The sequence below is a fragment of the Bufo gargarizans genome, chromosome 4, assembly GCF_014858855.1.
Source record: "Bufo gargarizans isolate SCDJY-AF-19 chromosome 4, ASM1485885v1, whole genome shotgun sequence".
NCBI classification, from domain to species: domain Eukaryota; kingdom Metazoa; phylum Chordata; class Amphibia; order Anura; family Bufonidae; genus Bufo; species Bufo gargarizans.
Window position 1 is genome coordinate 423,877,646 of NC_058083.1, and position 24,105 is coordinate 423,901,750.

The 24,105-nt window shown below is 42.5% G+C and overlaps 1 protein-coding gene across 1 annotated transcript in view; it reads right to left on the reverse strand.

Moving 5' to 3' along the window:
• The window catches only part of LYST (lysosomal trafficking regulator), a 556,878-nt gene that overhangs the window by 16,840 nt on the left and 515,933 nt on the right, over nt 1–24,105 (reverse strand). Inside the window, 4 exon segments of the mRNA XM_044290763.1 lie at nt 2,181–2,337; nt 2,433–2,530; nt 12,200–12,339; nt 21,124–21,222. Coding sequence (XP_044146698.1) covers nt 2,181–2,337; nt 2,433–2,530; nt 12,200–12,339; nt 21,124–21,222 — 494 coding nt within the window.

Sequence of the window (24,105 nt, forward strand, 5' to 3'; positions counted from 1 at the left end):
TGGGCATCCCTGGTCTAATACCCAGGGGGAGGCTCCTATAGAATCTCAAGCCTGATAAAATTTTCAAAGTCTGCCCCCCACAATACCTATATGGCGTCATTGTGATTTTGTTGGAAGAGGAGTTTGGTTAAATAAAAACCCTCTCCCTCTACATCTGGACGACTGCATCTCCCAGAAAACTTATTTTTTCTCTAATCCTGCATATTTGTTGTTTTGAGAAAGAAAATTTCTCCTTTGCGGAAAGTAACGAGACTCAGATGGAAACCTTTTTTCTTGTCCGATGCCTTATCCAATATATCCTCTAGAGCCGACCCAAAGAGCCTATTTCCCTCACAGGAAATGCAGCAGAGAAGGCTGCTTGAGCTCACATCCCCTTACCAAGACCTCAATCAGACAGCTCTACGAGTGGTATTTGAAAGAGTCATAGATCTGGATGAAAGCCTTACCAGGCCACCCGAGGCACCCGCAAGGAAGTCAGAGGCCTGCTTTAAAACTAGGAGAGGATACAATTTCCTCAAAGAGGGTCCCAGCTGTTAAATAAATCGTAAGATGACTAATCCACACAGTTAGGATGTAGCCGTGCAAGCTGCCGCTATTTCAGCACTAAACATAGCTGACCTCCCCTAGCAATCTGTCTCTTTCAATTATCATTTATAGGGAAAACTCTTTTTCTATTTTCCCCTAGACCCTGAAACATTAGGTCCTAAATTGTTTGAGGCTCTTTTAATATCCTCTACCTTCATCTTAGCACATACAGTTTTCAAGAGGTAAACATAATGGACGACCAGACCCTTTGTCAGGGGAATCAGAGTCACCATCTGAAAACAGCTCTCCATCAAAATCGATTGCATTTGGAGATAAATCTAAAGATTTTGGAAGTTGAAGGATCAGGAACAGCTGGCGTCATGAACTGGTCAATTGAAGAATTTACTTTGTCCATTTCAAATGTTCTGCAGCTTCGCACATTTCTGGCTCTGCCCCCATGCATGCATGTCAGGCTTCCACTGGATGCACTCCACTACCATGCAGCCGGCTGACGCACACTTCCCACGTTGCGGAAGTGGCGGGACGCAGCATGTTTTGGGAATCCTCCAGCCCACAGAGGATTCCCATCTGCCGGGAGTTGGCAGCACCAATCCCCCGATGCCTGCATGGCACACTGCCCGGGGATGCTTTAAAGCAGGACTTACTCCCAGGGACAGAGAAGGAGATACCACGCTCCATCCGGAGCCTCTGTTCACATGCTCAGCCCTCCCAAGAAAGGAAATAGTAGAGGCTGAGTGAAAATCTAGCCAGAGCACTGGTAGAGGCTTCCGCGCATCCCGAGGGACAGGAAACAACAACTAAAGCAGGAAGGAGGAGTTGTCTTTTTACTTGAGGATTCAGTGTTGTTTCCTGTCCCAAGAGGTGCAGTTGTGGAGATTTTGGAAATTATGTTATTTATACCGAAAAATGAACGCCGTAAATTTATAACATAAAAGCTCTGTTACAGTATTGCTGTTTTTCCCATCTCCCTCCCTTAAAGAGTTAAAAAAGTGAATCAGAAAGTTATGTGTACCCCAAAATGACACAACTACAACTTGACTTGTAAAAAACAAGCCCTCATACAGGTACATAGATGTAAAAAAAAAAAAAGTTATAGCTCTTGGAAGGTGACGATGAAAAAAGGAAGAAAAACACTTGGTCAGTAAAGCCCAAAACAGGCTGGTTACTAAGGGGCTAAATTAATTTCCTCAGGAAGCCTAAAATACCCCACTACAATAATAAAAGTATTGAGGAAACGTTCCATTTCCACCTTCCAGTAGTATGCACGTCCCCTTTTCCTGCCTGCAAACTCTCCAGTCATTAGTGTATAAAAAAAATTAAAAAAAATAAAAGAAAGGGAGTAAGGTGTAAAATGTGTCTGCGGTAACACAGTAAATAGAAGACACTCAGCATGATACACCAAATGATTTTTATGTGTTCTGCAGTATGCATGTAGCAAACGTTTGCTTTTAATCCCCGGGCGGAGAATGTTAAGTGACTCAGAAGCTCTGTCCACCATTTCTGACACAGTTGCAAATATCTGAGAAAATGGGGTAGTTGGTCTCATATCAAAATATTTTCCTGCAAGACAACAGTGGTTGTTCTCCATTGGAAAATATTCTTTACATTTTAAGAAAATCTATTCATGACCTTACCGTACAATGCCATTTTCCAGTCCTCCAGCAACTACATTAACAGATATTCCCTCTGGTTGGTTTGAAAATGCAACACAGGAAATGATCTCTCTGCAATGTACATGCCCAATGAGATCACCATTTACAGTCCAAAGTCTTAGATCACTGCCACCTCCAACTAGGAAGATGAAGAAAATAAACCCTGTTTAATACATAAATCCAGAGATAAATTTGCTGTTTACGTGGCACACATGCTTCCCACAAATAACTTACCAGAATCACAGACTGTTGCAATGTCTCCTGTTGTCTCACTAGCAGAAACTGCTGTTACAGGATTTTTGTGGCCGGCGAGACTTTGAACATAGCATAATCTAATTTAAAAAAAAGAAGCAATTATTAAATACATTAAAAACACAATGGTGATTTCTTTAGTCATTAAACATATTTTGAAATTTGGTACATATCAGGATACAAAAAGTAATCTGCTTAGCCAAACAAACAATCCCACACAGACAGTACAGTTGAAATACAGACATATCCTGAGTAAATTAAACCAAGGGATGACAGAGGATGTGGAAGTAAAGACATATACAATGCATTTGGAAAGTCTTCAGACCCTTTCACTTTTTGTTTTGTGGTGGCCTTGTGCTAAAATACAAATACTAAATCAAGTTTTCCCCATAAATCTACACACAGAAACATCTCCTTTTTTGCATCCATCAAAAAACCTGAAAGTGTGGCAGTACCCAAAGGAGTTTCAACTAACTACTGAGTAAATGGTCTTAGGGGGTAATTTATCAAACTGGTGTAAAGTACAACTGGCTTAGTTTACCATAACAACCAGATTCCTCCTTTTATTTTCCAAAGGAGATGTCCAAAATGAAAGGTGGAAGCTGAATGGTTGCCATGGGCAACTAAGCCAGTTCTAATTTACACCAGTTTGATAAATTACCCCTTAGTTTTTCCTTTTTAATAAATTAGCAAAGATTTAGAACCTTCTCTTTTCCTTTTGTGACTATGGGGTATTGTGTGCTGAAGGCCACAACATTGAGTGTCATGGAATCCGCCTGGAGGAAGCGAAACGGTGTTGGGGCCTTGGGTGCTGCTGTAGTCTGAATGATTGTTAATCCTTGGACTTTACACTTTTTGCATTTCTTATGCTCATGCTTTGTCCTGATCAAGTGTGTGCCGCATTGTAGCTCCTGGTTCTGTTTTGGTATGGAAGAAACTTCTGTTTTAATCATGGAATATTTTTATCTGGATTTGTTACAATAAAGATTATGTTTGTTTTTATCATTTGAATATACTGCGTGGTGTCGCTATTTCTGGTGTTTTTTTATAGCGAGGGTCTAAAAGCATGGCTATCCAGTAATTATCAGACTACTTGATGTCACTGAACCACCTGTCACTGCATAAACAAGTTAGTCTGCAGGTGGCCATTCTTGTCAGAGTGCCCCAGGAGCCAGTTCTGTCCACCTCTACCCCACACTGAGATGATTAGGTGCCGTGGCCGGTGTCACCATCATGCTCTTTGTACTCCATCTCCAACTCTTCCTTCCCTAACTGTGGATCCCCAACAGCTACAGGGAGGAAAAAAAGAGATGCGCTAGCTTGTCTTCCGCCTCCTCCTTCGTTGACACCTGTCAGCATTTCTTCAAAAATGCACATGAGGGGGATGAGGTACAACTGCAGCATGAATGGCATGAGGTGCAACTGTCCAACCTAGAAACAATACATGCTTCCTGCTGAGGCAGTCTGGTGCATGACCAAATCGTTCACAGCTTTTCGCTGCTCGAGCATGTGCAATGTTGAATTCCAGCAAGTTGCAAAGCCGGGGTTTAAGCAGTGTAGCTGCAGTGCACTGCAGATGCTGCAAGTCCAGAAGAACATTCCTCACCAAGTGAGAATAGCTGAAAAGAGGGACAGTCTCCTGGACATTGTCTGCACCCTGTGCAAGCCACTGCATTAAAGAAAAAGGCCATGCAGGGAGCACGTGTTATTTACTCGAGGTTCAGGACAGGCAGGATGTTCTGCACATTGTTGTTGACCACCTCGCTCAGTTGGAGTCGGCAGGGTGACAGAAGGTTGTTTGATGCTCGATGTACTTCAGTGTGGATACTGTTGCCCAAGCAGATCAGTTCCAGCACGGCGTTGCAACACTTGACACATCTTATAGGAGGGAGTGGTAGCCCAAGCAACGCTTTTCCTTTCTGCTGTGGGGGACAGGACCATGACAATTTAGGACGAGGTGGAAAAGGCAGATAAGTGCCTGCTGGGGGAGCGCCATGATATGGTGGGCTGCAAACTACAATGACCCACTGAGTCATGAAAGACTTGTACTGTTCCTCCCTGTAACTGCTTCTTCTAGTGTGCATCGTGCAGTGCAGCTTGCCACACATTGAGAATCACAAGGGATGGCCTGCATTCTCTGCCACATGACAGGACAAGGCACTACTATAATGGTACTGCAGTGACTGCACCGACAGAAACGTGTCCAGGTGGGGGTTCAGCTTCTAGACCAGCTAATTGCTGGTGGAGAAAAGTTTTTTCATGGCCAAACATTCCATTATAGATGACTCATGATAGAGCAGTCTTAGCAGGAGAAAAAGTAGGTGATAACGATGACAACGATTCTGTATTGCTTGGGGGTGCAGGATGGCAGCCACAAAAAGGACCAGGAAAAGGACAGACTAGTCCTAATGCTGGCATTTTTTATTTTCCAAAATGATCCGTTGATACCACCCCATGTGCTGCAATAGACCTCTGGTACCAATAATTGTGTTTGAATGGCCACGGCTTTTTTAAACCTGCATATCTTGCACACTGCTGTGGTTTTGAGTGACCGTCTTGCAGAGAAAAAGCGCCATATAGGAGTTGCTCGCATAGAGCTACAGGCAGGCAAGTTGAGCTTAGCTGTAGCATGGTTTTGGGTCTAACCCACTGAACGTGTCAGTGGCATCACCATATCCCAAAACAGATGCGGCCCTGGAAGTGGCCTCTGCTATTTATTGCTGCCGCCTTTTCCTCAGCACCCTGATCCGACTCCAAGGTCCTTTCCAACACACAATAGTCATCGAAGTCATCACCCTCCCTAATGCTTTTATCAGACTGTGAGATATCATGGTGGGCTCCAGGGCCCCTCTCCCCTGTCGTGTTTTCCCTGACTGCCCTTGTCGGTGCCACCACTGCCAATGCCGAGGATATACAAGTGTCTTGCAAAAGTATTCACCCCCTTGCCTTTTTTTTTTACTTGCCTAGCAACCTGGAATTAACATGGATTGTTTGAGGATTTGCATAATTTAATTTACAGAACATGCCCACAACTTTGAAGATTTTTTTTATTATAATTTTTTTTATTGTGAAGCAAACAACAAATAGGAGACAATAACAGAAAAAGTCAACGTGCATAACTATTCACCCCCCTAAAGTCAATACATTGTAGAGCCACTTTTTGCGGCATTCACAGCTCCAAGTCGCTTTGGATAAGTCTCTAAGAGATTGCCACATCTTACCACTGGGATTTTTGCCCATTCTTCCTTGCAAAACTGTGCCAGCTCCTTCAAGTTGGATAGTTTGCACTTGTGAACAACAATCTTTAAGTCTAACCACAGACTTTCTATTGGATTGAGATCTGGGCTTTCACTAGGCCATTCCAACACATTTACATGTTTCCCTTTAAACCACTCAAGTGTTGCTTTAGAAGTGTGTTTGGGGTCATTGTCCTGCTAGAAGGTGAACCTTTGTCCTAGCCTCAAATCACGCACAGAGTGGTACAGGTTTTGCTCAAGAATATCCCTGTATTCTGTAAACTCTGACCAGTTTCCCAGTCCCGGCTGCTGAAAAACATCCCACAGCATGATGCTACCACCACCATGTTTCACTGTGGGGGTGGTGTTCTTTGGGTGATGGGATGTGTTGGGTTTGCGCCAGACATAGCGTTTTCTTTGATGGACGAAAAGTTCAATTTTAGTATCATCAGACCAGAGCACCTTCCTTTTGGGAGTCTCCCACGTGCATTTTCGCAAACTCATAACGTGCTTATTTTGTTTTTTTGCTGAAAGTAATAGCTTTCTTCTGGCCACTCTGCCATAAAGCCCAACTCTATGGAGCATACGCCTTATTGTCATCCTAGGTACAGATACTCCAGTCTCTGCTGTGGAACTCTGAAGCTCCTTAAGGGTTACTTTAGGTCTTTGTGCTGCCTCTCCGATTAATGCCCTCCTTGCCTGGTCCATGAGTTTTGGTGGGTGGTCGTCTCTTGGCAGGTTTGCTGTTGTGCCATCTTCTTTCCATTTGGTTATTAAAGATTTGATGGTGCTCCTGGGGATCATCAAAAATGTTGATTTTTTTTTATAACCTAGGTGGTCTTCATGGCAGTGTTTGGTTAGTGGCACCTCTTGCTTAGGTGTTGCAGCCTCTGGGGCCTTTCAAAAAAGGTGTGTATATGTAATGACAGATCATGTGACACTTAGATTGCACACAGGTGGACATCATTTCACTAATTATGACTTCTGAAGGTAACTGGTTGCAACAGAGATTTTTATGGGCTTCCTAACAAAGGGGCTGAATAGATACGCACATGATAATTTTCTGTTTTCTATTTCTAAACAATAGTTTTATTTATATATTTCCCTGAGAAGGAGGTTGGGCTTTTGACCCCATGCATTCCTGTGTTGATCGTGGTGGTAGTAGTGGCACCTATAGTGACTTGCAAAAGTATTCACCCACCTTGACTTTTTTCATGTTTTGTTACATTACAGCCTTAAAGGGAACCTGTCCCCGGGATTTTGTGTATAGAGCTGAGGACATGGGTTGCTAGATGGCCGCTAACACATACACAATATCCATTCCCCATAGCTCTGTGTGCTTTTATTGTGTAAAAAAAATGATTTGATGCCTATGCAAATTAATCTGAAATGAGTCCTGTACGTGAGATGATTCAGGGACAGGACTCATCTCAGGTTAATTTGCATATGTATAAAAAAAAATTTTTTTACACAATAAAAGCACACAGAGCTATGGGGACTGGATATTGCGGATGTGCTAGCGGCCATCTAGCAACCCATGTCCTCAGCTTTATACACAAAATCCCGGTGACAGGTTCCCTTTAAGATCAATGTTTTGTTAATCAGAATTTTATGTGATAGATCAGAACACAATAGTCTAAGTTGGTGAAGTGAAATGAGAACATCACATTATATTACATGATCCACCCGCCCACCAGAAAAAAAATATATAATAATTGAAACTATGTGTGTTTTGAGATAATAAATGGATTTAGCCCTAATATTTCGTTCTCAGTCACTGATAAATGCAATTTTTCAAACTAAACCAGATTTTTTTTAAAATTATATATGTGAGATGACCAGACACAGAGTTATCACTAGTATTCTATATGCTAACATAGATTGAAGGTGGAATACATGTACAGTTTTCGCTTATTTCAGCGCCCCCCAAAAAGGATTTCTGTGAAAATGGGAAAAAAAATTAAAGTTCTTGTAGGTAGCAGCTTTTGAGTTTTGCAGCTGCTGCAGTTCTGCTAGGAAGCGTAGCTAGCCTCAGCTCCTCACTCCCTGGCTGTCATAGCAAAAGAGAATGCACAAACGGCACTGGAGTATAACAATGGCTGGGTGCAGGCGGTATATTTGTCTACTCTGCCAATACAAGCCATAATCTTGAGCCAGAAGGCGGAGGTCAAAGCGGAGGAGGAGGCAGATGTTTCGGTTCAGGTGGAGGAGGAAGACATGGTGGTGCAGGCCAGTGGCATAACTACCAGGGAAGCGGCTGCTTCGGGGCCCGGGCTGACAAGGGGCCCGGCACCCGGCAGCGTGTCAGTCAAGTTTTCAGTGCAGCGCCGTCAACATTGGGGACCCGTCCTGTCCATCATCCTTCTCCGCCCCTGCCACCCAGTGCATCATATTGCCCGAGCCAGACAGTACTGGAATCGAGCTGGTACATCCGGAAGCGCGCTGTTTAAATTAGGACAGCCCATAGAGTTCCCCCGGTCAGTGCGAGGCAGAAGCAGAGCTCGGGCCGGGAGGCCTCTCCGGGACCCTCCGTCACCCAGCTGACCCTGCCAGGCCGGACAGGTATATCCTTCCTACAATCCTCCTCCCCCTGCCCTCAGTCAAGAGGTTTTGCAGCATCCTCCCCCGAATGCAGCGGCCCTGCAGTCAGGTGTGATGCTCTGCAGCCTGTTGGGACCTAGGGTGATTCATACTTTCTCCATGAAGAGCCGTCTGCTGTGCAGCAATGATGAGGATGCGGTCCGGGCTCAGTCCGTCCTGCCTGCAGAGCATCAGAAGGGATGGATCCTTTCTACCTCTGCAGAGCATCTCTTTTCTAGGTAGTTTATAAGGAATAGGGACAGAGAAAGTCTATAGACCGACTAGTGGAGGCCATTGTAATGGAGCCGGGACAGATCTGTGCTGATCCATGTGATGTTTTATGATGTTGCTCTACTAAAATTTCATAGGGTAATGATCTTCTTCTGTGTGTGACAAGGACATAAGGTGTTGGAAATCATAAGCCGAGAGCGGTCCGTGGTAACGCGGCCTGGATTCCTGTTCAGAGCAGCGCACGGCGTCATTGGTTGCTATGACGGCGAGCGCTTCCTGCTACCACCGCAGTACAGTAATACACTGGTATGATCTATACCAGTGTATTACTGTATTGCGGCGGCAGCAGGAAGCGCACGGCGTCATAGCAACCAATGACGCCGTGCGCTGCTGCTCTGAACAGGAATCCAGGCCGTGTTACCACGAACCGCTCTCGGCCGCAGAACACAGCCATGTGCATTCGGCCTTAGGGTGCGTCCAGACAGTGCATTAAGGATCCGGCCACATCAATTTGCGTGACAAATGGCGACATGTGTGGAGTGGCAAGAAAGTTGTACAAGATTTGATTTGGTGTTGCTGTGGGACATGTAAATTGCAATCACATCCTCTCAGTCTCTCGCTCTCTGTGCTATCAGTTTCCCTAGAATGAGAAACTGGGAACAGAAGGTGACAAATCTTTACTAGTTTATTGAAAAGTAAAAACTTAAATCTCACATTGACATACGTCTTCCGCCCCTTCACTCGGAGCATAAGTCTTCAGACCCTTCACTCAGAGCATAAGTCTTCAGACCCTTTACTTGGGTATGGTCTAGATCGTGACCAACCCAAGGGAGTTGGGTTTACACAGGAAAATACGGTTGCGTAGCCGGGGGGGAGGGGGTTTGGGAGCGGTTGAGGGGGGCCCATACAAAAAGTTGCTGTGGGGCCCAGTCACTTCTAGTTACGCCCCTGGTGCAGGCGGAGGAGTAGGACGTGGCAGAAGAGGTGGATGTGGTGGTGCAAAAGGAAGAGGCAACCAACTTTTTTTTATTTTTTATTTATACTTTTATTTTTCTTATTTTTTTTCTTTCTTTTTTGGTTTGTGGAGGCCCCAATACATTGGGAAATAGGAAATAGAACACACAATTGCACAGGAGTATAACAGTGGCTGTGTGCGGCCAGTATACTTTTCTACTCTATTATTATAAGACATAATAATGTCTGGGGGATAAACAGCTGAACGCTTCCATGGGACAGTATGGAGATGCTCGGTGACTGTGGTGGTAGTATTGCTGTGACATCCTCTCTTTGTGGGGTGGAAGGTGCACCTGTTGTTCCAGAGGGGGAGTAAGAGGGTGAGCCTCAGATATTTGTGGTTCTTCAGGTTTCTCCTCCACTGCAGCTTGCGCTTTGCAGTTAGATGCCAGGTCATGCAGGTGGTGCTCAGGTTTGGAACATCTATGCCTCACTTCAGGCTCTGACTACCCATGCCATGTCCTCAGCACACTGCCTGAAGAAATGCCACGTCACTGGCATGACCTGGACGCCATGTGAGGTCTAGGACCTCATCAACCTCCACATCATCTTCCACCCGCTCCTCACCCTTGCCCTCCTGGCCGATCTGTACACTGCAGAAAGCCGCAGTAGTTGACATCTGTGTTTCATCATCAGAGACGTGCTGTGGTGGTTCTCCCACATCCTCAAACATCAGTGGTTGGGCATCAGTGCACTCAAATTTCCTTCACTTCTGGGGAAGGCCTAGGTGGATAAAACCCCCACCAGCAGAGTCATCAAAAAGCATAAGTGACTGCTGCATGACTTGGGGCTCAGAGTGCATGGCTCATGTGCAAGGGGTTGATGTGGAAGATGGATGCCCATGGGCCACCAGTGCCAACCCTGCGCTTTCAGCAGTGGACTGGGTGGAAGACAATGTGAAGGAACTGGAGGCACTCTCAGCCATCCAATTTACTACCGCCTCTACTTGTTCTGGCTTTATCATTCTTAGAGTGGTGTTCGGGCCTACAAAATGACACAGAATGTCTTGTTGCCTGCATGCACCGGAGGAAGGTGTTTCATTTGGGTGCATAGCTGGCATAGATTGACAACATCCTCTCCGTGCAGCAGGAGCTTCACCACCAACAACCCCAGCAGCACCACGCCCACGTCCTTTATTTGATGCTCTCCTCATTTTTTTTATGGTCACCCACAAATTTGGGTGACAGACGAACAATTGTATTTCTGTGTCACAGATGCAAAGGAGGTGTATCTCACCCCAAAAAATGGGATTATGTAATTTAGAGAATTAATAGACAGATTAACTATTGTATTTCCGTGTCACGGATGCAAAGGAGGTGTTCAGCAGCACAACAAATAGGTATGTCTAACCAACATAATTAACAGACTGATTATTATATTTCCCTGTAACAGTGGTAACTAAAGGGTTTTGCACAAAAAAAAAACAAAAAAAAAACCAGATATGTGTAACCAACACAATTAACAGACTGATTAACTATTGGATTTCCCTGTCACTGGTGCAAAGGAATAGGATCGCACCAAACAAAAATGCCTACAGTTCACCCACAGACTGAACAGCCTGATTAAGTATTGTATTTCTGTGTCACTGGTGCAAAGGTGTTGGATTGCACCCACATAAATGCCCACAGAGTTATCTAAAATAATAAAAGCCTAACACTGTCCCTCAGTGCAGAAGCGTCCTGTCCCTACACTAGTCAGAGCAGAATAGCGGTGCACCACGTGATCCAGCATTTAAGCATGCAGGGTCACATTGTGCGCTGGCAAATCACAGCCATGCCAAAACTAGGCATGACTGTGATGGCTTTCAAGTGCTCACAGCTTAAACGCTTGTTGATTGGCTGCTCTGCAGATTTTAACAAACTTTATTTTAACTCTGAACAACAAACACAGACTTTGTTCGTGCGCCAATGTTCGTGTTCGGTCCGGGTACCTGGACACCATAATGTTTGGTATGGACCCGAACAGGGCGCTCCGGGTTTGCTCATCCCTATTTACTAGTGCTGTTCAGAAATTATTTAGGTATCTGCATCAAATATGATTGATACATCAATATTAAAATCTCAGAAAACCCCATTAAAGCCCCTTCAGCAAATGGCAATTACCATGCAAAGTTACTACAAGGCACTTGCTAATTTACAGTCATTATCCATAATGCCACCTTTGCTGGCTTGATTCATTTTCCCATAACATTATACACTGCTTGCTTCCAGGTATTATGGCAGCATAGATATAAGGCGGCCAGGACGGATACTACTGTGCTTGTGTGCCTATGTGCACTCCCAATGTACCAGCCACCAGAAAGATCAGCACTTTTTCCTATAGTGTGCAAGCATCGCTACTGCTGCTGGAGTGCAGCTGTGGCCATAACCCCTGGAAATGAGCAGTGAGTAATGATACTGAAAAATTAATCAAGCCAGTAAAGGAGGAAATATGGACAATCCATGTGGTTGTACTACAAAATAGGACATGTCATATCTTTGGCCACATCTTACGGATCGTGGATCCATTAAAATAATTCAGTCCACACCACAATGCAGGGTGCACGCGGTCCTGTGAATGGACCCTTATGCCTAGCTAAATTTCATTATATTTAAGTAAATATCACATTTTTCTAAACATGGGGTACAATTACATAAACAGTACAGCTGGAATGATAACTCATTTAATTTCAAAACAACTACAGCATACCTGTTTAAATCCCATATAATACAAGTTCCATCCATGCTGACACTTATCAGTATACTGTATGGTTTACAAACAAACAGGCTGGTAATTTCTCCAGAGTGACCATAAAGTTCTATCTGTGACTGCACTTCAATGTCCACAGGCTGCATGAAAGAATTAAAATATAAGTAAAGTACACAATAAATTAACAAACCGAAAAAAAATAACTTTATTCAATTCTGTATAGTTTTGTGTTTAGAGCTTTTATGAACACCTATGTGTCCATGGGTCCAGGCTACAAACTAAGGGCTCATGCACACGAACGTATTTTCTTTCCGCTTCCGATCAGTGTACATTCTGTTTACGTATTTCCATTCTGCAAAAAAGTAGTGCATGTCCTATTATTCTCCGCAAATCATGGCCTGAGGCCCCATTCAAGTCAATGGGTCCGCAAAAAATACAAAGCGCACACGGGACAAGTCCGTATGTCATCCGTATTTTGCGGATCCATACTGTAGAAATGTCCATATTGCTCATGTGTTTGGTGATTAATAAGTTAAGGTTTCCGTTTCTGATCCACAAAAACAGATCGCTGATGGAAACCATATGGATATGTTTTGTGGAATAATGGAACGGAAAAGGAAAATCAGAGAAAAAAAACCTCAGATACGGAACAACGGATCTGTAAAAAACGGGCCACATAACAACAATGGTTGTGTGCATGAGCCCTAACACTGTGTTTTCTGATCTTGTGGTCATACTCCATTTCTTCTGTCCACTTCTATTTGCTTAACTAGCCAATGTTTACTAAAAGTAGGGAACAAACTAGAGTAAAAGACTAAAAAACTGACCACACAAGATGTAGATACAACATTTTTGGACCTTTTTTTAGGTGTTAGTAAAGTTGCTCAATTTTTATTTAATTTATTTTAGCGGCATTGGAAAAATAAAAAATGTTTGCAAGTGGTTTTCTGGAACCAAAATACTGTGGTATTTTGTCTAGCCAAAATACCGCAGAATGTTGGTAAAAATGGTCAGTAAAGTCAACGACTGGGGAATTTGTAGTCAAACACCTCAAGTATATCAACTCTATTGACTGAAAAAGATTATGGGGCACATTTATATATAAAGAATTACGTTTTAGATGCTGGTCCTAATCTCTATACCTGGAAGTCAATCCGCTGGAGTTATGAAGAGGCGCCGGCCACCACTGCTTATTAACGTAAGACAGCATCCTAGCTGTCTTACATTTAGATCATTTTCTACACTTAAAAGAGATGTAGAAAATGCTAAATGGTGAGACGGGCCTGCCAGCCCATCCTCTTCCCCACCCACTTTTGTAGACCTGCCGTGAGCGGGGAGAAGTCACAGATAGCAGCGCAAAGGACATTTGTACCGCAATCTGTGCCAAAAATACACCTAATTTAGGCATATTTCTGTTTCATAAATGACCCCCTACATGTTTAATATTAACATCCCTCCACAATAAAAAGACAACTGCAGCCAAAAAAGGCGAGATATTACACGCATTATTGTTTTATATGTCATGGTCATTTATCACAGTTGTAAAAGAGAGCAATTTTTTCAGCAGTATTTTGAAACAATTTTGGACCTCAAAAATTTGGCAAAATTGCATAATGAAGTGTTAAAAATGGCGTATAACCTCTTACAATTAGTTACACCCTTTAGAGACTGGAAAGACAGCGCAGGATTATATTTATTTTTTATGCAGCTTTCTCCCAAGAAAATCCAAAGAACAATTTCAAAAGTAAGTAAATTATATTTTTGGCGTAATGTATTGGTTTAATGTATATCTTTTTTCAATTTTTACACTAGTATGTCATTTTAGAGATATGATTTTGCCTAGTGAGGCCAGGAGCCTACCACATTGCCACATGCAAATTGTGCCAAGTATATATAGTATATATATACAGTACAGATCAAAAGTTTGGACACACCTTCTCATTTAAAGAGTTTTCTTTATTTTCATGACTATGAAAATTGTAGATTCACACTGAAGGCATCAAAACTATGAATTAACACATGTGGAATTATATACATAACAAAAAAGTGTGAAACAACTGAAAATATGTCATATTCTAGGTTCTTCAAAGTAGCCACCTTTTGCTTTGATTACTGCTTTGCACACTCTTGGCATTCTCTCGGATCACTGATCCGTTTTGGACCGCTTGTGAGAGCCCATGACTGATCTCTCAAGCGGAAAGCCAAAACTTGAGTGTGAAAGTAGCCTAAGAGGATCAGGTGCGCAGTGAGAATGCCGGCAGTGGAGCTGCTGGCAATAAGATTGTACTCTCATCTCGCAGAGAAGGGAGGAGAGAGGAGCCTCTTATGCCCCGATCGGGTCCACCAGCATCCCAATCAGGAAAAGCTGCAGCCCCCTCCCCCCCAAAAAAAATCCAAAATGTCGCAGGCATGGGCAGTTGATTACTGTGCTCAAACTTTGTCTACAGCTGCAGCACAATTACTTTTGGTCCCTGATCATGTGATGTCCATGATAACCCTATCAGGGGGATCACTTAAAGTATATTTACTAAACACAGACAGGACTCAGTGTAGTTGCTCTGGAAGGAAAGATAGATCAGATGTCTATCCTGGCTGTGAGCTTTACTGTAAAAAAATAAAAAATTATGCAAAACAATTCATAAACTGTCCGACCATAACTGTTGGTAAATAGGCATCCCTTACAGTCAATCCATTACTGTCGGACATTGGGCGACCATTACTGGGAGTCCGTTACAATCGGTCAGCCAGTCGGCATCTGTATTGTCCATTCGTATCACTCAGTGGGCATCTGTTATTAGATGTCCGTTACTGTTGGTCAGTCGGTATCAGTAACTAGTCGTCCCTTAGTCAGGCAATTACTGTCAGTCAGTAGACATCTGTTATTGTCCATCACATTGTGACTGAGCTTTTACTTTATACATCTCTTTAAAAAAAAAAAATAAAGGAAAAAAAAAAAAAAGTTACTTTAGGGTGGGATATTGTGAGGAACTAGCTTTGGACTAAAGATTACTGGAACAATGGACTACAGCGGAATCCACAGTTCTAAGCGATAAGACTGTCTTGTCTGTCGCTTTATCAAGTAGTGGGGAAACACATGACCATCACACCTTTTAACCGCCTTTATTTCTTTTGGGTATATATCAGTAGTATGCTTTTTTTGTAATTTATAGTTCCCACTAAAATAAGGGTGCAAAAATATAGGGCACACTTGATTCGCACATCCATCCACACCTCTCCTAGCCCTCCGCTGATAAACTGAGCTTTTGTTTTTTATTTTTAGCTCTATCACTTTAATAGTTATATGTTTCTATAGTATGATAGATGCAAACCTCCACAGCTTTTTCTTAGGTAACAGATACCCTTGACTGCAATGCTGTGTGCATGTGAGTGTGTAAATTGTGTGTATGTGTATCAGTGCCTGTATGTGTAATGATTACATGCTGTGATGGTCTGAGTTAGAATATCTGTCCCTGTGGGGTGTAGTTAGGCTGCTGAGGAAGATTGCTGCATAGTGAGCAAGCTGCTGCACCACGCGACTAGAAAGCAGCATTCCTTCTTCTCTTATGGACTATTCCAACCCAATATGGCAAGTAATTGTCCTGAAGTCATAGGGAAAACAAAAGGACAACTTCCCAAGCTGAACAACAACTTGTAACATTAATTTGAGAAGTACCAGACCAGAGCAAAGATGGCGCCGAAACAAAGCCACACATCCTCTCCAACCTACGGACAGAGCATTTCTCCAGCAGAGACACCGGTACCCAGCTTTCCTCTCCCGGATCACTGATCCTCCACCAATACTGGACTCTCCGGTGCCTTCAGTGCCAGCAAACCCGGAGGAAGCGTGCATGCCGACCTCGAGGCGTCAGGAAAAACAAAATGCCAAAGGTTCGCCCTCCACTAGAAACTCTCCATCGTGCAGCCCTATGAAGCAAAGACCAAGGCTTGAACAGGCCACTTCACACCAGGTCAGTGCCTCTATTACTAGCAACCCTCACAAATCCCTGGAGACTGACTCCTTTATTGACTTTCCTACCTCAGACAAACCAACATCATTAGATACTTTAAAAAACATGCTGCTAGCTTTGAGAACATCTCTAAATAGCAACATGGCTGGCCTCATCAACTCTATTTCTGCCGAGAAGTCCACCATATTGAGACAAAAATGGAGGAATTTTTCAACCTTACAAAATAATGTTAACCCCTTAAGGACTCAGCCCTATTTCACCTTAAGGACTTGGCCATTTTTTGCAAATCTGACCAGTGTCCCTTTAAGTGCTCATAACTTTAAAACACTTTGACTTATCCAGGCCATTCTGAGAGTGTTTTTTCGTCACATGTTGTACTTCATGACACTGGTAAAATGAGGTCAAAAAAATTATTTTTTTTGCATAAAAAAATACCTAATTTACAAAAAAATTGGAAAAATTTGCAAATTTCAAAGTTTCAGTTTCTCTACTTCTGTAATACATAGTAATACCCCCAAAAATTGTGATGACTTTACATTCCCCATATGTCTACTTCAGGTTGGAATTATTTTGGGAATGATATTTTATTTTTTGGGGATGTTACAAGGTTTAGAACTTTAGAAGCAAATATAGAAATTTTTCAGAAATTTACAAAAACCCAATTTTTAGGGACCACTACAGCTCTGAAGTCACTTTGCGAGGCTTACATAATAGAAACCACCCAAAATGACCCCATTCTATAAACTACACCCCTCAAGGTATTCAAAACTGATTTTACAAACTTTGTTAACCCTTTAGGTGTTGCACAAGAGTTATTGGCAAATGGGGATGAAATTTGAGAATTTCATTTTTTTGCCTAATTTTCCATTTTAACCCATTTTTTCCACTAACAAAGCAAGGGTTAACAGCCAAACAAGACTGTATCTTTATTGCCCTGACTCTGCCGTTTACATATGTGGCCATAAACTACTGTACAGCCACACAGCGGGGTGTAGAGTGAAAGGTGCGCCGTTTGGTTTTTGGAAGCCAGATTTTGCTGGACTGGTTTTTTGACACCATGTCCCATTTGAAGCCCCCTGATGCACCCCTAGAGTAGAAACTCCCTAAAAGTGACCCCATCTAAGAAACTACACCCCTCAAGGTATTCAAAACTGATTTTAAAAACTTTGTTAGCCCTTTAGGTGTTGCACACGATATAATGGAAAATAGAGATACAATTTCTAAATTTCACTTTTTTGGCAGATTTTCCATTTTAATATACTTTTTCAAGTAACAAAGCAAGGGTTAACAGCCAAACAAAACTCATTATTTATGGCCCCAATTCTGTAGTTTACAGAAACACCCCATATGTGGTCGTAAACTGCTGTTTCCTTCACACGGCAGGGCGCAGAAGGAAAGGAATGCCATACGGTTTTTGGAAGGCAGATTTTGCTGGACTGGTTTTTTTTACACCATGTCCCATTTGAAGCCCCCCTGATGCACCCCTAGAGTAGAAACTCCAAAAAAGTTACCCCATTTTAGAAACTACGGGATAAGGTGGCAGTTTTCTTGGTACTAGTTTAGGGTACATATGATTTTTGGTTGCTCTATATTACACTTTTTGTGCGGCAAGGTAACAAGAAATAGCTTTTTTGGCACCGTTTTTTTTTTGTTATTTACAACATTCATCTGAAAGGTTAGATCATGTGGTAATTTTATAGAGCAGGTTGTCACGGACGCGGCGATACCTAATATGTATACTTTTTTTTTTTATGTAAGTTTTACACAATGATTTCATTGTTAAAACAAAAAAAGTTTTAGTTTCTCCATAGTCGAAGAGCCATAGTTTTTTCAGTTTTTGGGCGATTATCTTATGTAGGGTCTCATTTTTTGCGGGATGAGATGGCTGTTTTATTCGCACTATTTTGGGGTGCATATGACTTTTTGATCGCTTGCTATTGCACTTTTTGTGACGTAAGATGACAAAAAATTGCTTTTTTTAAACCGTTTTTATTTTTATTTTTTTACGGTGGTCACCTGAGGGGTTAACTCATGGGATATTTTTATAGAGCCGGTCGATACGGACACGGCGATACCTAATATGTATACTTTTTTTATTTATTTAAGTTTTACACAATGATTTAATTTTTGAAACAAAAAAAATGATGTTTTAGTGTTTCCATAGTCTAAGAGCCATAGTTTTTTCAGTTTTTGGGCGATAATCTTGGGTAGGGTCTCATTTTTTGCGGATGAGATGCCGGTTTGATTGGCACTATTTTGGCGTACATGCGACTTTTTTGATCACTTTTATTACCTTTTTTGGGAAGTAAGGTGGGCAAAATTTAAATTTTCTCATAGTTTTAATTTTTTTATTTTTATGGCGTTCACTGTGCGGGGAAAGTAACATGACCGTTTTATAGATCAGGTCGTTACGGACGCGGTGATACCAAACGTGTAGGGAATTTTATTTTTTTCATTTTTAATTAGTGATAAATGTGTTTTTTGATTTTCACTTTTTTTTTCACTTTTTCTTATATTTTTTTTGACCCAGACCCACTTGGTTCTTGAAGATCCAGTGGGTCTGGTGTCTGCATAATACAGTACAGAACCTATATAGGGTTCTGTACTGTATTTTACTTACACTGAACAGATCTATGCTGTCAGCACAGATCTGTTCAGCACCATGGACAGCAGGACGCCTGAGCAGGCGTCCTGTTGCCATGGGAACCTTCCCCGTCTGCCACAACTTCGCAGACGGGGAAGGGTAAGGACTGGGGCTTCGGGGGGCTGTCTGGGGGCTCTCTCCCTCTCCCATCGGGGGGCTGCAAAGGCACAGCAGCCCCCCGATCGGAGAGGGAGGGAGCCGCATCTTACTGTTAACTCTTTCCATACAGCGGTCCGTACGGACCGCTGTATGGAAAGGGCTAAACGGCTGACATCCATTCACAGATGTCAGCCGTTTATACCAGGGTGCCAGCAATGTGCTGGCACCCTGGTATACCCACTAGAAGCCAACGATTATTCGGCGGGAGGGGGATCGCGATCCCGCCTGCCGCACCGCCCGCAACACCCCCCCCCTGCAACTCCCACCAGGCTAAAATCATGCAGGGGTGCAGGGGGGGTGATCACTATAGATTTGTGCCACACTAAAGTTTCCGATCAGAAACAGCTGAAATAGCAACAAACCGCAGGTCTGAATTGACCTGCGGTTTGCTGCGATCGCCGATACGGGGGGGTCATATGACCCCCCCAGGCGTTGTGACAGGATGCCGGCTGAATGATTTCAGCCGGCATCCTGTGCGGATTAACCCCTGGGGCGCCACAATCTCAATTTAAACTCATGACGTACCGGTACGTCATGGGTCCTTAAGGACTCGGGAAACATGCCGTACCGGTACGTCATGGGTCCCTAAGGGGTTAAAGATGCCCATATTGACACTCCAGATGAGGAGACAATAAAATAAAATAAATGGTGGTATTTGAAGACCACTACCGTCACAACAACAAAGTTTAGGGGCATTCCAGAGGACATCACAGCGGTTGAGCTAAAATCTTACTCAAGCTGCTTACACTGCTCATCCCAAATCTGGCCCCACAAGACCTGTTAATTGACAGGGCGCAAAGGGTCCCTAAGCCAAAACACCTGGGTGGAGAGGTACCCTGAGACACATCGGCAAGAATTAATTTCTTCCATATCAAAGAGACCTTGATGATAACAGCCAGATGGCTTAAAACACTGCCGCCACCTTACAACATGGAGAAGTTGTAAACTGATCTCTCTGTTGTGAAACTGCAAGGTAATGGAAAAAGAAAAGAAGAGCCTTCCAGCTCCATTTCTGTTAATGGCGGTCGCCACAAACAGCTGAACTCTGGTATGCCTGGTGTCAGACTCCAACCGATCTAACACAGACGACTATCCAGGAGATGAGTCAACCGCATCTAAAAAGGTGGAAATCCCTTTAACTTTTTCTTACATTTATGTCAACCCCCTTGGATACTGGAGTCTTTTTGTTTCTGCTTTTATTCAGTCTTCCCGGAGTCCTGTTTTACTTTTGCATTTGCATAGTTGTATGAGGGCTTGTTTTTTGCAGGACAAGTTGTATTTTCTAATGCTACCAGTTAATAATGCATAGGATATAGTGGGAAGCAGGGAACAAATTCCAAATCATGTGGAATTGGAAAAAAATGCAATTCCGACAAAGTTTAAAGTATTTTATTTTATACGGCGTCAGAATCAGAAAAACTGACTGATGCTCTTTATTTTCCAGATCAGTACGAATCCAGCGAGACCGCATATGTATATTTTTTATTTCATTTTAATAATGAAAACAATATAAAAACTTGCCATATTCTGACCTCCCATAAGCTTTTATAGTTATGTCTACTGAGCTATGGGGGCTAATTTTTTTACCCCGATTTGTAGTTTTTATCGATACCATTTTGGAGTCTGTGGGACATTTTATTCATTAATCTATTATTATTTTATCAAATTTTATTCAATTTTCTTTGTGAAAGAGGAGCAATGAAAAAATTACAAATCAGCCATTTTTATATTTTTTTCCATTATGCCATTAACAGTATGGGATAAATATTTTGATATTTTAATAGTACGGGTGTTTCTGGTTGTAGCAATGTCGAGGTTTCTATTTTTATTGTTTATGTTTTGTTCTGGTTTTATTCTAGAGAAAGGGTGATTAAATGTATTTATGTTTTTCACTTTTTTTTGTAGCCTGTCTAGGAGGCTACAATATGCAGCACTCAGATTTCTTATACAGCTTATACTGTATTTCCATAGAACTACAGTAAAAGCTCCATTTGCTGCTATCCTATGTTGGCCTTTGCCACAAAGTTTAGACCTTTCTGATGGGCCGGAGAATAAAAATGTTTGTGGAAGTGCTACTTCAATTTTAACTGTATTACAGCATATGCCAAGTAAAAGATTAAAATAAGTTAAATATAACATAAAAATGAACATACCGTTGAATTAGTGAAACGATTTAAGTATGCGGTGATGACACCACATTTGCTGCCAGTGTAAAGCTGACAGCTGTCTGGGACCCAAGCACAACTTGTTATCTGTGTAAGAAATAAAAAATATAAGTAAGTGGTGGTCATAATTCATGGTATTCAGGCCACAAATGCTACTGTTGACACATCTGAGGGCTATACATTACATTCTACATCCCATTTCATCTTTGATTGCAAGTGTGATACCAGGGATCCCCATGAATGGCTGTTTGAAGAGGTTATGGCACCCCAGTAAGCTCCGCGGCCTGTTTGCAAACGTTCATTGGATAACTATGCTTTGTATTGTACCTCCGCCCCATTCCTTCAATGACATGACTGAAAAACGTAATATCACTGGGTTTATAAGGAGGCCATTAGTACCACTGAAGTCTACTAAAACAGCTGGGTTCTCAGCAGTGTTGCCTCTAAGCTGTGCACTCTAGAAAGGAGAGAGTTTGAACAACATACTTATGAGGACTAATTAACGCAATAATAGCTTTTCCTGCTGCAGAGTTTGATTTTTTTTTTTTACGATTTCAATGGCAGAACTTACCCTGGCCAATCTCATACTGATGCTGAGGAAAGGTAATAAATATCAGAATCAGAAAAAACCTCTTAAAAGAGCACATTTCACCACTTCTGACATGTCTATTACATGGTTAGTTACATAGTATAACTGAAAAAAGACATATGTCTATCAAGTTAATCCAAGGGAATGTAGAGGAGTGTAAAACCAAAATTCTACAAATTTACTTAAACATTTATCTTAGTTTTCTCTAAGAAATCATGTAATCTCTTTATAAAACCACCAACAGTTCCTGCTGTGAACACCACCTGAGGTAGACTATTCCACAGTTTCATAGCCTGAACTTTTTCCTACTCCAAAAGGAGGCTGTGTCCCTTCATTCTTTCAAAGGGATTTTATGTTGAACAGATTTATATTTTATATATAGGTTAATTAGGTCCTGTCACGATACTAGTGAAATACTGCTGGAACCCAATGGCAGGGACAAGGCCTGTACACAGGAAGCACCGGAGTCTTGAATAAGAGTTTGCAGGACTGAAGGATGAAGCAGAGCCAAGCAGGCAGAGCCTTAACCGGTAGCAACGGTGCAGAACAGAAGGATGCGGCAGAGCCAGACAGACTAAGCCGTTACCGGTAGCAATGGTGCAGGACCGAAGGATGCAGTAGAGCCAGCCAGGCGGAGCTGTAACCGGTAGCAACGGTGCAGGACCGAAGGATGCAGCAGAGCCAGGCAGGTGGAGCCGTTACCGGTAGCAATGGTGCAGGACTGAAGGATGCAGTAGAGCCGAGGCTAGAAGACCAATGGGTCAGGGCAGGCGGCACAGGAACGTAGTCAAGCAATCCGGGTCGGCAACAAGAGGTAGCAGGGTGTCACAGAGTAGTAGGGTAAACCGCAAGGAAGAGGAACAAACCAGAGAGCTAGTTCCAAGCAAGAGGACTGCACAAGCAGAAGCTAAAACACAATACTCAAGCAATTAGTAACAGGCTTGAGAGGTTTAAATGCGAAACAGGAAGTAAGATGGCACCAAGCTGAGACACAATCCACCATCTTAACTGAGGGAGAACTTGAGGGCAAGACAATCTAAACTAAACAGACATAGCAGGATGATTCCTGACAGGTACCTTCTTAGATGCCTCTTCTCAAGAATAAATAAATGTAATTATTTTAACAGTTTCTCAAAACTAAGACCCTCCATGCCCGCTTATCAGTTTAGTTGCTCTTATTTCTATTATTGCTAGTTCCAAGGCAGTGTAACCTGTCTTATGGAAAATGCCCTTCATGGAAAGTAGCGAAAGATGCATGAACTAACTGGAGGGTGAAAGCCCTGTGTGTTTTGAGTGGGGGATGGGAGTCGTGTGTGTTGAGAGTGGGGGATGGGTGTATGTCCTGTGAGCTGTGTGGCAGGGTAGTAGGAAAAGCCTGTGAGTATTTCTGCTGTACATGTCACTATACAGTTGCAAGAAAAAGTATGCAAACCTTTTGGAATGATATGGATTTCTGCACAAATTGGTCATAAAATGTGATCTGATCTTCATCTAAATCACAACAATAGACAATCACAGTCTGCTTAAACTAATAACACACAAAGAATGAAATATTACCATGTTTTTATTGAACACACTATGTAAACATTCACAGTGCAGGTGGAAAAAGTATGTGAATCCCTAGACTAATGACATCTCCAAGAGCTAATTGGAGTGAGGTGTAAGCCAACTATAGTCCAATCAATGAAATGAGATTGGAGGTGTTGGTTACAGCTGCCCTGCCCTATAAAAACACACCAGTTCTGGGTTTGCGTTTCACAAGAAGCATTGCCTGATGTGAATGATGCCTCGCACAAAAGAGCTCTCAGAAGACCAACGATTAATAACTGTTGACTTGCATAAAGCTGGAAAGGGTTATAAAAGTATCTCCAAAAGCCTTGCTGTTCATCAGTCCACGGTAAGACAAATTGTCTATAAACGGAGAAAGTTCAGAACTGCTGCTACTCTCCCTAGGAGTGGCCGTCCTGTAAAGATGACTGCAAGAGCACAGCGCAGACTGCTCAATGAGGTGAAGAAGAATCCTACAGTGTCAGCTAAAGACTTACAAAAGTCTCCGGGATATGCTAACATCCCTGTTAGCGAATCTACGATATGTAAAACACTAAACAAGAATGGATTTCATGGGAGGATACTACAGAGGAAGCCACTGCTGTCCAAAAAAAAGAAAAAAACAACATTGCTGCACGTTTACAGTTTGCACAAGAGCACCTGGATGTTCCACAGCAGTACTAGCAAAATATTTTGTGGACAGATGAAACCAAAGTTGTGTTGTTTGGAAGAAACACACAACAATATGTGTGGAGAAAAAGAGGCACAACATCAAAACCTCATCCCAACTGTGAAGTATGGTGGTGGGGGAATTATGGTTTGGGGCTGCTTTG